Here is a 13,629-nt window from a genome sequence, read left to right on the forward strand (position 1 = left end):
AATTAACTCATTTAGAAATTCGGGTAACATTTTTTGTAAAGATTTTTTTTAACTGTCTGAAGTCAGTTATTTCATGAAATATTTATCTTTTCAGTGTTATTTGACTGGTTATGTGTTAGAAAAGTTCTAAGCTTCTGTTATGTAAACTACCAGCAGAAAGCTTAGGAATTACTTCCAATTTATTGAAAATGCAGGAGCCCCCTGAATTCCCCGTGCCCCTGGACCCCGCTGGGGGCCTAGCTGGCCTCTGGGACCCCCGGCCAATACTTTTTTTTCTAGAGGTGAATATCATGCCTGCTATGTGGAATTTAGAATGGCCTTCGACAAGGTCCCTCATAGCAGGGTTGTCTGGATGGTTAGATTGCATATAATCTAGTGAGAGCTTGTTAACTGGATTCCTTCTTTGATTTAATTTAACACTTTTATCGTTTCGTGACGATGGCTTTTCATGGGTCTTATAAAAAGTTTAATCATTGATTCTACTGAAAGCTCAAGGCATGTTCTGTTTATAGCGTCGGCTGCAATGAAGATTGTTGCAACCTGCTAAATCTTTCCTCATTTGATAACCCCTTTATCTTAGGATCCAAACTTAGTAGCATTGTTACAAAACCTACCATCAGCGGCGCTACAAATCTGCCACTGACTGTGCATGCGATTCCGGAAGCTTTGGGGGGGGGGGCTGGATTAAAATGCAGGTTTGTATTGGTTGTCGGAGAGGGATTTCCTTGGGCTGCTAGCTGATGAAGAAAAATCGTTCGGGCTTCTGTTCGCGGGTCTTTAAAAAAAAATGTTGCTGGACGATGCGTCGCTGGATTAAACTTAAACACGACTAAAAACACCTTCAACCCGATCGCAATATCAGGACAAAATAAAAGGTATGTCGTGTATTTAACATTATCTTGCTTTTTGGTATGGCTTCATTTTAATCTTATGATGCGAAAAAATTTATTTAGGCTTGTTACGAATCGGCCATGTCTTGCCTGCCGATATGGGCTTAAAATTTATGGCAATGGCAACATTCCAATCGATCATATTACAGAAACATCCACTCTCAAGATAATCAAATTCATTATGTTTTTGCACTATCATGTCATAAGAACATCTAAATCACCTATATTTTGTTATTGTCTATCCATGATCAATATTTTCACACTAAATATCCACAGTACCGTTTTAGTCAGATGTATTGTGCAAAAAATAATGATTTTGATTATCTTGAGTAGTGATGATGATGATTGATAGATTAATTGATGGGAGCTTTATTTTCTACCTTTTTTTCCTAAAACTGCATTGAACTGTTTCCTTTTTTTTTTCCACATTTGGTCACAAATTCAAAATGACCAAGTGAGATTTTAACAATCATGTTATACTTATGATCTACAGGACATTCTTGTGTGAAGTGGCAGAAAGGCATCAGTTTTTGTTATTTTACCAAAATTGAAAAGTTTGGATACCTAGGCTATTTGATAAAAAAATGCCTTTTCTCTGTATTAAGAAATTGATAGACCTGTCTGTTTTGAATGTTTTGAGAGAATATCACATTTTTGAATTTTCAATTGGGTGAATATTTCCGTCAGAATGAAATTTAATTGATTTTAGATCCAAGTAAGATTAATTTTGTTTCAGATGAAACTATAATAACTGATTCATTCAGTTCTCTTAATTTTTATAAATTTTTTGTTGGGCTATTTGACTATTTATGTTTTAGTGTTAGGGAAGATGCTTTCCATCATGGAAATTACCATACCTTTTTTCCTAAAAAAGTGCAAATAATAACTTGGGATTTACAGGTTTGATTTTAAAAATCTAAATTTTGTTTTGCAATGCTGTTTCAGTTACCATAACTTATCACTGATTTGAAGTTTTAAAGAGCATCAAATTAAAGTTTGTAGCATTCCTATTCTTTTTTTTTTCTTTACATTTTAAACAGATGTCTCCGAAGAAGAAATGCAAAAGATCCTCCATCTACCCCAGACCTACCTGCCCGTGTTTGTTTATCAATCCATGTAATTGCCCGAATGGAAGATTTTTAGCGTAGATTAGGTAGGTAGCGCGGGCGGCTTGAAAAGTCTGAACCGGGGAATCATTGTAATCATTAAATGACAGCAGTTTGGAGGGATTTTATTCGCAAAGGGGAATTATCCCCTAATTTCGGAGAGGCTTTGGTGTGCAGTAAGAAGCTCCGGAGCGCTATGGCCCTGAAAAAATCGTGGGGCTGCGGTTTCCGTCGGGCCGCTTGGATTTGGCCTGCGCTTTCCTGCACGGCGACCCGGTTTGACCGCTCCCCCGCCTCTCCCGAAAGGGGACTAAGATTAAAGTGCCCCTTCACCTGTTCACATAGAAGCCCTCCAAACTAACTGACATTTAAGCATTTACAGATTTCAAGAAGCCGCTACAGTAGTACAGACCTGGGTTGACCGTCTTTCGTAGTTAAACGCAAGCTTTGGTGTGCAGACTAAAAAATGTCCGGTTTTCGACTTAAAATGTCCAGATTTCGTAAAAGATTGTGCACCTGTCAATAGCAAGCTTGATTTTCAAAAATTTGAACTCTGTAGAAGCAACACTAACTGAGAAAAAATGTCCAGGATCGTACTTCCATTCTTAGCTGCTTGACTTTCACGTTTTTATTTCTTCTGTACTACGTTTTTGACCAAGCCTTGCATACAATATCTATTTTTAACTCTGCGCACCTCTTATGACTGGAGATTTTTGCATTTTTTGTTATTTTTCAATATAAAACTGGATGAGGGGGGATCGGCTGGTTTAATTTCTTAAGTATTTACATTTGGGCTAAATTTTTATTTATTAAATTGTTTTTTACACAGGTTTACCAAATGTAGCTGGCGCTTTTGAGATTTGCATGAATTATGATTTTCTGGAAGGTTGTCAGTTAAAAGAACTCCAGTGCCCTCCATTGGTATAATGTTATTATTACAGTACATCCTTGTTTTAACAGACCTCTTTATAACGGATTTCAGTTATCGCAGACTAATCATATGAACACTCACTTCCTGAACTTTCTTAAAGTCTTCGGTGCTGTTTTGATTGCCAACTTGCTTTGGCATTCTTAATGGAGTCCAGCAATAGTACGCTATTTGCCGGTATTTTCCAGCGTATCGTTTGGGTGGGAGGGGATGAGTTAACCAGGGAGTTGCGGAGCGAACGGTCTCTGCGCAGAGTGGAAAGGGGTGGAGATGTGGCTAGTGGTGGAATCGCGTTAACATACCCCTTCACAGCCAAACCACCCCCTCGCCAGGTACTTTCCCCTATAACCGCAGGAGATGCAACACATGTTCCTATACCTCCTCCCTCGACTCTGGCCAAGGAGCCCAGCAGTCTTTTCAGGTGATGCAGAAATTCACTTGCACCTCCTCCAACCTCATCTACCATATCCACTGTTCCAGGTGTGGACTCCTATATATCGGCGATACCATATGCAGTCTCGGCGATTGTTTCGCTGAACAACACCGCTCAATCCGACTAAACCAACATGATCTCCCATTTGCTGAACACTTTAACTCTCCCTCCCATTCCCAGACTGACCTTTCTGTCCTGAGCTGCCTCCACTGTCAGAATGAGGCCCAATGCAAATTGGAGGGACAGCACCTCATATTTCGCTTGGGGAGCTTACAACCCAACCGTATGAATTATGACTTCTCTAACTTCAAGTAACCCTTGCTTTCCCGCTCTCTTTATCTTTAGCATGCTTAGTTGTAATCTTCCCCTAGCTAACAATGATCTATTCTACATTTTCCTTGAACTTTGTCCCATTTGATGTCTCATTTTCACACCTTAACTTTCCATATATCTGTCTCCCTTTCTCCAACACAGTGAATGGTAGGGCTCTGGGAATTGTTGTAAAGCAAAGGTATCTAAGAGTGCAGGGTACATAGTTCCTTGGCATTTTCTTTGGCAATTTGCCCATCATCAGTCAGAGTATTGAGTATAGGAGTTGGGGATCGTGTTGCAGTTATATAAGACATTCGTGAGGCCATATTTGGAATATTGTGTTCAGTTTTGGGCACCATGTTATAGGGAATATATCAAGCTGGAATGGGCGCACAGAAGATGTATGAGGATGTTGCCAGGATGCAAGGGTCTGAGCTATAGGGAGAGGTTAAGCAGGCAGGTATGGTGTAATCTGTGGTGTGCTGGAAGATGAAGGGTAATCTTATAGAAGTGTACAAAATCATGAGCGGAATAGATAGTGTAAAGAAACAGTCACTTGCCCAGTGTCGGGGAATTGAGAACCAGAGAACACAGGTTTAAGGTGAGGGAAGAAAGATTTAATAGGAACCTGAGGGGTAACTTTTTTTGCACAGAGGATGGTGGGTATATGGAATGAGCTGCCGAGGAGGTATTTGAGGCAGGTACAATCGCAATGTTTAAGAAACATTTGGAGAGGTACATGGATGGGATAGGTTTAGAGGGATATGGGGCAAATGCAGGCATGTGGGATAAGTGTAGATGTTGGTCGGTGTGGGCAACTTGGGCTGATGAGCAATTTTCTACACTGTATGACTCTATAACTCTGCGAACCCTGCATAGTGGACCCAACACTAACCCTTGCAGAACACCAATAATCACTGGCTGCCAACCAAAAAAAGCCCCCTTTACTCCCATATTTTGCCACCTATTCAGCCAATCTATTGGCACTTTATCAAAGACCTTCTGAAACTCGAACTAAATAGACAATAGGTGCAGGAGTAGGCTATTCGGCCCTTCGAGTCAGCACTACCATTCAAAGTGATCGTGGCTGACCATCCCCAATCGGTACCTCTGCTCCTTGATTCTCTTGAATTTCTGACATGTTGCTAGTGTTTTCTGTTGTGAGGATTGATGCAAAAAACCTCTTGCGCCATTTCTTTATTCCCTATTATTTCTTCTCCAGCGGTTCAATGTCCATTCTTGCCTCGCTTTCGCTCTATATATCTGAATAAGGTTTTGCTTTTATTATTGGCTAGCGCCTTCATATTTCATCTTTTCTCTTCTCACCTTTTCAGTTGACGTTGATTTTTTGAAACTTTACTCGAACTTGAAACAGCTTCCCACTCATCTTTGCAATTTGATACACTTATTTTCATGCTGCCTTTGGCTTCATTTGTCAGCAGTGGTCACCTCATTATACCCATAGAATCTATCTTCATCTTTGACAGAAAAGATCCTTTGTCTTCTCAATTACTCACAGAAACTGCTGTTCCACCTTTATTCCTGCTCGGGTCCTTTTCCAATCAACTTTAGCTAGCCCTTCCTACATGCCTCTAAAGTCACCTTGACGCAACAGTAATACACATCTGATTTCATATCCCTCTCAAACTGTAGGTTGAATTTTAACATATGGGCACTACCTCATAGGGGTTCCTTTACCTTAAGCCCCCTAATCAGATCAGTTTGTTACACAACACCAAATCCAAAATTTCCATATCCCCGGCAGGCTCTACCGCAAGCTGATCGAAGAAGCCATCTCACAGGCACTACAAATTCCTTGTCTTGGATCCAGTACAAACCTGATTTTTTCAAACCTGCATATTGAAATCTCCCAACCATTGTAATATTGCCTTTCTTATATGCCGGTTGTATCTCCTGGTGCAATTTTTACCCTGCTTCTTGGCTGTGGTACAGAGGTCTGTATATAACTCCTATCATGGACCTTTTACCCTTGCAGTTTCTTAACTCTACCCACAAGGATTTTACATCTGATCCCATGTCATCCCTTATGAGGTATTGAATTTCATTCCTTATCGACAGAGGCACCCCGATCCCTCTGCCTATTTTGATAACATGTGTATCCTTAGATGTTCAGCTCCAAGATCTGATCCCCTTTCAGCCATCTCTGATACCCACAATGTCGTATCTACCAATTTCTAAACGCTATAAGCTCACCCATTTTTTCCGTATACTGCATCCATTCAAATATATTACTTTTAATTATTACTAGACCAGGTGCGGACCTGTTGGGCCTGACCCTCAAGGCAATATTCCACCACTAACCCATAGCCCCCAACTGCGCAGGCGTGGCTGACAGGTTCCCGTTGTGACGCGGGTCACGGCAACCCTCCCCAAGCTGCACAGGCACGCAGGCAAGTGGGAGCGCGACTGCAATGTTTTTAAAGTTCAAAATGGCATTAATCTGTAAAATATAAGATCAATGTGAATGCATCTCACTCTCCCTCTTCAGTCCGCTATTACCCTCCTCCATTATACTCACTCTCCCCACCCTCCTCTGCTTCCTCTCCTCCCCTCCATTACCATGCCATCCTTCTTCCTACCCCTATCCTCCTCTTTTCCCACTCATCCCCCAGCACTCCCTCCCCCTCCTCTTCACCCTCCCTTTTTCCCCTCCCCTCCTCCGCTCGCCATTCCCTCCCTCATCTCTCCGTCTCCTTTCCCCTAACCTCAGTCACTCCCTCCCACCCTCCATAACCCTTCTCCCCTCCCTACCCCCTCCTCTCCCTCTATCCCTGTGCTCCTCCACTCCTCACCTCCCTCCTATCCCACTCTCCGTCCTCACCGCCCCTTAACCCACCCGCTCACTCTCCCTCTTCACCTCCCCCACTACCCTCCTCTCCCTCGATCCCCCACTCCCTCCCCCCCCCATTCCCCCCCTCCTCTCCATCTATCCCCCCCCCCCCCCCTCTACCCCCCTCCTACCCCACTTTCCCTCACCTCCCCCACTTTCCCCTCGCCCCTCCCTTCCCCCCTCCTCTCCCTCAATCCCCGTGCTCCCCCACTCCTTACATCCCCCTATCCCACCCCCCCCCCCCCCCCTCCCACAATGAAAATCGTGATGTTTAAAAAAAAAATAAACTCACAATGAAAATCAGGTTTAAAATAACTTCAACACAGTGTTAGCTGCTAATGAAAATGGAAGAATTTGATTTAATCAATGTGAATGAAAATTGCGATCCTTAAATTTTTTTTATTTATTTATTTATTTGTTTATTTTTAAAATGTAATGAAATTCCAGATCCCATTGCGACGTGCTTGTAACATTTAATGCGGCTGACTGGCAGGGCAAGTGGAAAAGTGGTTTTTGTAACGTTTCAAATGTCAATAACTTGTAAAATATACCATCAATCTGAACAAAACTTGTTTCATTTGCATCACAGGAAAATGGTGAGTAAGGTGGGCCACGCGCACACACACACAGCACGCTAAGAGTTTTAGTAATATACCAGACCAAGTGCAGACCCGTTGGGTCTGTTTCCCCAACGGCGTTTGCAGGGGGGGGGTGCTGCGGCATCATGCTCACATTAACCACCCCCCAAACACACAGGTGGGGGGGGGGTGAGAAGAGGGGAGGGAGGGGAGAGAGGGGAGAGGAGGTGGAAGAAACGGGACAGATTTGGGAGGAAAAGCGAGGGGGAGAGGGGGGGGGGTGGGGGGAGGGAGGGAGGGGGAGAGGGGTGGGGGAGAGAGGGGAAAGAGTGGGGAGGGAGAGGAGGGGAAGGGGGGAGAGAAGGAGAGAAGTGGGGAGGGAGGGGTAGGGGGAGTGATGGAAGAGGGGTTGGGGAAGGGGGTGGGGGAGAGGGAAAGGGGTGGGGGGGTAGAGGGTGAAGGGGGGTGGGGGAGAGAGGCATGGGTGGGAAAGGGAGAGGTGAGGAGAGGGAAACATAGAAACATAAGATTCTATAAGATCACCCCTCAATCTTCTAAATTCTAGCGAGTACAAACCGAGTCTATCCAGTCTTTCGTCATATGGAAGTCCTGACATCCCAAGAATCGGTCTCGTGAACCTTCTCTGTACTCCCTCTATGGCAAGAATGTCTTTGGGCATTGGGCATTGTGACATCACACGATGTAACGTTCACCGGGGGCTGGGGCTGGTGCAAAGGCATCTATCTATCTATCTATCTATCTATCTATCTATCTATCTATCTATCTATCTATCTATCTATCTATTAATATATAAAACTCAAATCCATCTGACGTCCGCCTGCAGTACGGATCCCTTCCTGCCTTTTGATTCGTTGACGGCTGCTCCTTCCTATCAGCTTCCAACACACTTCGAAACAAAGTTGCAAGACAGGAACACTGAACTTTTCACTGCTGCAGCAGGCAGGGATTTTTTTTTAAAGAGGCAGGGCAGTGCTGGAATCTTACTTTTGAGAACGGCTTCAGTTCCATTGGAGGAGACGGGTGCATGGTGGAATATTGGGTTGGGGGATCACACCATTGGGGGAGCAGACCCAACGGGTCTGCACTTGGTCTAATTAATATATAAAACTCAAACCCATCCGTCCGCCTGCAGTACGGATCCCTTCCTGCCTTTTGATTCGTTGACGGCTGCTCCTTCCTATCAGCTTCCTACACACTTCGAAACAAAGTTGCAAGACAGGAACACTGAACTTTTCACTGCTGCAGCAGGCAGGGGAGGTGCAATTGAGGGAGGCAGGGCAGTGCTGGAAACTTACATTTGGCAACGGCTTCAGTTCCATTGGAGGAGACGGGTGCATGGTGGAATATTGGGTTGGGGGAATCACACCATTGGGGGAGCAGACCCAACGGGTCTGCACTTGGTCTAGTATATCTATAAAACTCTGGGGCCATCCGACCGACTGCCGTCCGGCGCCCTTGCTGCCTTTCAATTTGTGCCCGATACTCGCAGATGTCCAATCGGAATGGCCGATGCTCGCAGATGTCCAATCGGAATGGATCCATTTGCATGTACGGCTGCCGGCTGCATTTCTTCCTTTGATTCATTGCCACGCCCAATCCAGACGCTCAATCTCCGAGATCTTTTCCATTTCGGTAGAGATTTTGCTTTTCTTTCTAAGTATCCGCTCCTCATTACATTTCGTCGTGTTGAAATGCACGTTTTTAATCAAATCCTTCTCCCCCCCCCCTCCACACCCAAGTATTTCAAAATTAACTGGCTTCTCCATGTACATGTCAGCTTCCAACACACTTCGAAACAAAGTTGCAAGACAGGAACATTCTGAACTTTTCACTGCTGCAGCAGGCAGGGCAGATGCCATTGGATTTTTTTTTAAATCCACTGCTGAGGGAGGCAGGGCAGTGCTGGAATCTTACTTTTGGGAACGGCTTCAGTTCCATTGGAGGAGACGGGTGCATGGTGGAATATTGGGTTGGGGGATCACACAGATTACTTTTCGGGCTGGGACCCTCCTATGTCATCTGTGTATTCCTTTCACAGATGCTGCCTGACCTGTTGAGTTCCTCCATTTTGTTTTTTCCTCAAAGATTCCAGCATTTGCAATTTGTCTATTTTATCAATTTCCTTTGGTGTTCCTGCTTATCGCCTTCCAGCACATGTCCACTTTCACCCAACCCTCCCTTCACCTCACCTATTTTCCTCCTTTTTAATACATTTTTGTTTTTCTTTCCCTCTTTTATCATTCTGCTTCTATCCATCATCTACCTGCCACTGCCCCCCAATAGCACTCTTTCCCCCTCCCCGACCTGGCTTGATATGCCCATTATTCTTCATCTGTCTACCAATCAACCTCTAGTTTCTGTTTCACCATGCCTCTCTCTTTATATTAGCTCTCACTGATGCAGGGTTTTGTCCTGGAACATCGGCCATTCCTTTCCTTTCAGGTGCTGCTTGACTAGCTGAGTTTCTCCTGCAGATTGTTTATTTCTCCAAAGTTACACAAGCATTAGTTGAGTAAATTCCTGGATCATCTCTTTTGGGTCGTGTTTGAGTGATTGGGAAAGCTCCTCTGCATTTTGTACTCCACTCTATCCACGTTCATGCAATTAAGGAAAGAGTAATTCCATACCTGACTGAAATGCATCTCAATAGACTACTTTTATACAGTGCATCTGTAGAATGCTTCTTTGATAGCATGTAAAATATAGAATGCATTTAGAATTTTTGAATATCATGTAGGACCTTTACAGTCAATACAGTTGAGTATTGGCATGATTGGCCATTTTTTTGTGAACAAACAACTTTTACCAGCAGTCTGCAATTATGACTAAATAATAACTGTTTAGTCGTGTGTGTGTGTGTCCCACCCCTCTCCCCACCCTTCTTCTTCCCCCTCTCCCCTACCCCATCTCCCCCTCCCTCCCCACTCTTCCCCCTCTCTCCCCGTACCCCTCTCCCCCCTCCTCCCATCTCTCTCACCCCTCCTCCCCACCCTCCCCTCCTCAATCCCCACCCACCCCCTCTCTCCCCATCTGTCTCTTGCCCTTCTGTCTCTGCCCCTTTCTATATCTCCCCATTCTCTCTGTGCTCTCACTCTCTACCTCCCCCCCCCCCCCCCCTAGACGCCCCTGCGCGTTGGGGGCTATACGTCGGTGGATAGGGCGGTTATGGGGTAAAAGGAGCAAATTAATATATTAATATAATATCGAGGGGGGTTGTTAGCGTGTTGGGGGGGGGGGGTAGTTTGTGTGTGTGACGCCGCACGTTAGGGGAACAGACCCAACGGGTCTGCACTTGGTCTAGTAAAATATTAAAACCAAGTGTTTTATAGTTATGTCTCAAAATGGAACAATGTAATTCTTCTTGCAGCAGCACAACAGATGTATAAACATCATACTCAGCAGACAACATAATAAATAACATAGTTCAATATATAAAAACAAACAAACGATATAGTACAAAGACAAGGAACATTCCCATCAGGAAATTGGTTCAAAGCAAGAGAACCAAACTGTAATGTTCCCAGTCTGAAGAAGGGTCTTGACCCAAAACATCACCCTTTTCCTTCTCCAGAGTTGCTGCCTGTTCCACTGAGTTAATGCAGCTTGTTGTGTCTATCTTTGGTTTAAACCAGCATCTGCAGTTCCTTCCTACAAAAACTGTAATGATATCCAGGTCATTATCTGCAAGTATTCACTCCACCTCGCCAAATAACTAAGTTATTATTTGAAATATCCAGCAGTTTAATATGATATCCCCACTGCAGTAAAGGTCTCGGTTCCCTGAATGTCTGTACAGATACTCATTTTATTTTCTCTGATAAAATGTATTTGCTCATTTTCTATTTTTCTGCATTATTGTGAGATGTTTGGGGTAAAATTAATACTTGACATTACAATTTTGCTGAAGAATGCAGTCTTAGGAAATTGAAAAAGGAGTCACTAGACAAAATGAGATCCAATCCATGATTATCACCTTATATATTTGCTGCTCTGCAGTACCGCTGTACATATGACTGAATGTAATTACTATTTTTGATTTTTTTTTAAATAGTCTGATTATTTTAATTTATCACAACTTTCATGACATATTCAACTTCTGAACGATACAGATTGAATAGGTACAGTAATTTGGAACCATGAAAATAAAATGACACCACGAATAATTGCTCTGCTTTTTACTCCGTAAACACACATTCGTTTTAGATATTCATGTGCACAAAATGAAGTAACTGTTGTGTCATTTTTGGCAACCTTTGTAATGTTGCAACAAAAATATATTTGTATTCACAAGTTTCTTTTGCCACATGATATTCTGAAATTTTAGTTTACTCAATATCTTAATAACAATTTTCCTTCATCTAATGCATTTGTTTTTAACATTTTAGTTTCAATGATGAAAACTTAACAAGAACTGAACGTATAACACTCTATTGTACAAAATTGTTCTTGTTGTTCGCAGCTCATTTTAACTGGGATGATTACTTGAAAGAAAGTGGAGAAGTTCCAGCTCCCCTGCACTGTTTTAGACAGGTATGTAATCTCCAGTCTGAAGCCCGACCTGAAACATCACTTATCCATGTTCTCCAGGGATGCTGCCTGACCCACTGAGTAATTTCAGCACCTGACCTTATTTGTAAACCAGCATCTGCAGTCCCTTGTTTCTACATGTAATCACAGAAGCTGAATTCAGAATTGTAACATGTTACACATGATGACAGTCAATTAGGTTTTTGAAGCAGGGCCCATTATTTGTTTAATTACAAGATCAAACTGCTGAGTACTTGAGCTGAATACGCTAAATTAGCTAGGTTTCGTACATCTTCGCATTATTAATATTCTGCCACAATATAAAGTGCTTGGTTTAATTTGAAACAGTTTATCCTTCCTTTACACCTCCACATTCTCTCTCATCTTGTTTGTTTCTTTCTATCTATCTTTCATCTTGTTTGTTTCTGTCTTTCTCTCTCTCTCTCTCTTGTTTGTTTGTATCTCTCTCTCTCTCTCTCTCTCTCTCTCTCTCTCTCTCTCTCTCTCTCTCTCTCTCTCTCTCTCTCTCTCTCTCTCTCTCTCTCTCTCTCTCTCTCTCTGTGTCTCTGTGTCTCTGTCTCTCTCTGTCTCTCTCTCTCTGTCACTCTCTATCTCTCTCTCTCTATCTCTCTCTCTCTCTCTCTCTCTCTCTCTGTCATATTTGTTTGCATCTATCTCTCTCATCTTGTTTGTTTCTATCTATCTCATTTTTTTCTTCTGCCTCTCTCATTTTGTTTGTTTCTGTCTCTCATCTTGTTTGTTTCTATATATCTCTCATCTTGATTGTTTGTTTGTTTCTATCTCGCATCTTGTGTTTGTTTGTTTCTATCTCTCGCATCTTGTTTGTTTGTTTCTATCTCTCATCTTGTTTGTTTGTTTCTATCTCTCATCTTGTTTGGTTGTTTGTTTCTATCTATCTCATCTTGTTTGTTTCTATCTATCTGCGTGTTCGACCATGTGATCCTGGACCAACGCCAAAATGGCACACGATAGCGCAAACATTTTTGCACCACCTTACCATGTGGTCATCTGTGTCAAGTTTCGTTCAAATTGATGTTATATTTCACAAGTTATTGACATTTAAAAGTTTACAAAACCCCACTTTCAGAACAATAACTTGACATGCTGTGGTAGTTAATGGGAGATTCTGGCAGTTAAGCCTCCAATCATAATGGAATCTCATTTACATAAGCTGCTGTGTCCGACAATGACATCACAATGGGATCTCAGCTGCCAATCAACAGTGTTGGGATAAGCTCTTACATTGTTGTAGGGAGTGGGGGAGGGGAGGAGAAGAAATGTTATTTAAACATTGCGTTTAGTGGGGGAGTGCGATTGGGGATAGCTGAGGGAGGGAGTGACAGGGTAGGGAAAAGGAGAGGGTGGGAGGGAGTGGAGGAGGAGAGGGGAGAGAAGTGGGAGGATAAAGACGAGGGGGGGGGGGAGTATATGAGCCATGCCTGCACAGTTGGGGGCTATGGGTGAGTGGTGGAATATTGCATTAGGTGAGCGAGTTGCGTTGGGGAATGGGTAAATCACAAAGGAATCTCATTTAGCAACAGATCTGGGTTCGCTAATCTAATTTAAAAGATAAGATTTCATTGTGGGAGGGTGGAATACGGGAGGGGTTTCATTTACTCAAAAAAGAAAAACGATTTTCCTTGTGGAGTTGGATGGGAGTGAGCGCTAACTTTCATTGTGGTGGGGCGGAATAGGGCAGAAGTTTCATTTACAAAAAAAAATGACACTTTCCCTGTGGGGCGATGGGATTGGGGGGAGGTGCCCATTTCAACCCCCCCCCCATCACAAACCAGGCACCCCCCCGGAGGCACTCATCCCTCACAAGGAAAATTCTGGAATTTAAGGAGGCATCACCTTCCCCCCTCCCCCCCCACGTGTGGGTTTTCATTATGGGTGGGTGGAATACGGGAGAGGTTTCATTTATAATAACTTCCAGAATTTTTCTTGTGGGAGGGGGGGGAG

At 43.3% G+C, this 13,629-nt stretch overlaps 1 protein-coding gene across 1 annotated transcript in view; it reads left to right on the top strand.

Annotated features, from left to right (window-relative positions):
• The window catches only part of scml2 (Scm polycomb group protein like 2), a 119,550-nt gene that overhangs the window by 19,244 nt on the left and 86,677 nt on the right, over positions 1 to 13,629 (top strand). Inside the window, exon 5 of the mRNA XM_055644921.1 lies at positions 11,579 to 11,649. Within this exon, the coding sequence (XP_055500896.1) occupies positions 11,579 to 11,649 (71 nt within the window). The remainder of the gene's footprint in view (positions 1 to 11,578; positions 11,650 to 13,629) is intronic.

The sequence above is a fragment of the Leucoraja erinacea genome, chromosome 13 (assembly GCF_028641065.1).
Source record: "Leucoraja erinacea ecotype New England chromosome 13, Leri_hhj_1, whole genome shotgun sequence".
Lineage (NCBI taxonomy): Eukaryota > Metazoa > Chordata > Chondrichthyes > Rajiformes > Rajidae > Leucoraja > Leucoraja erinaceus.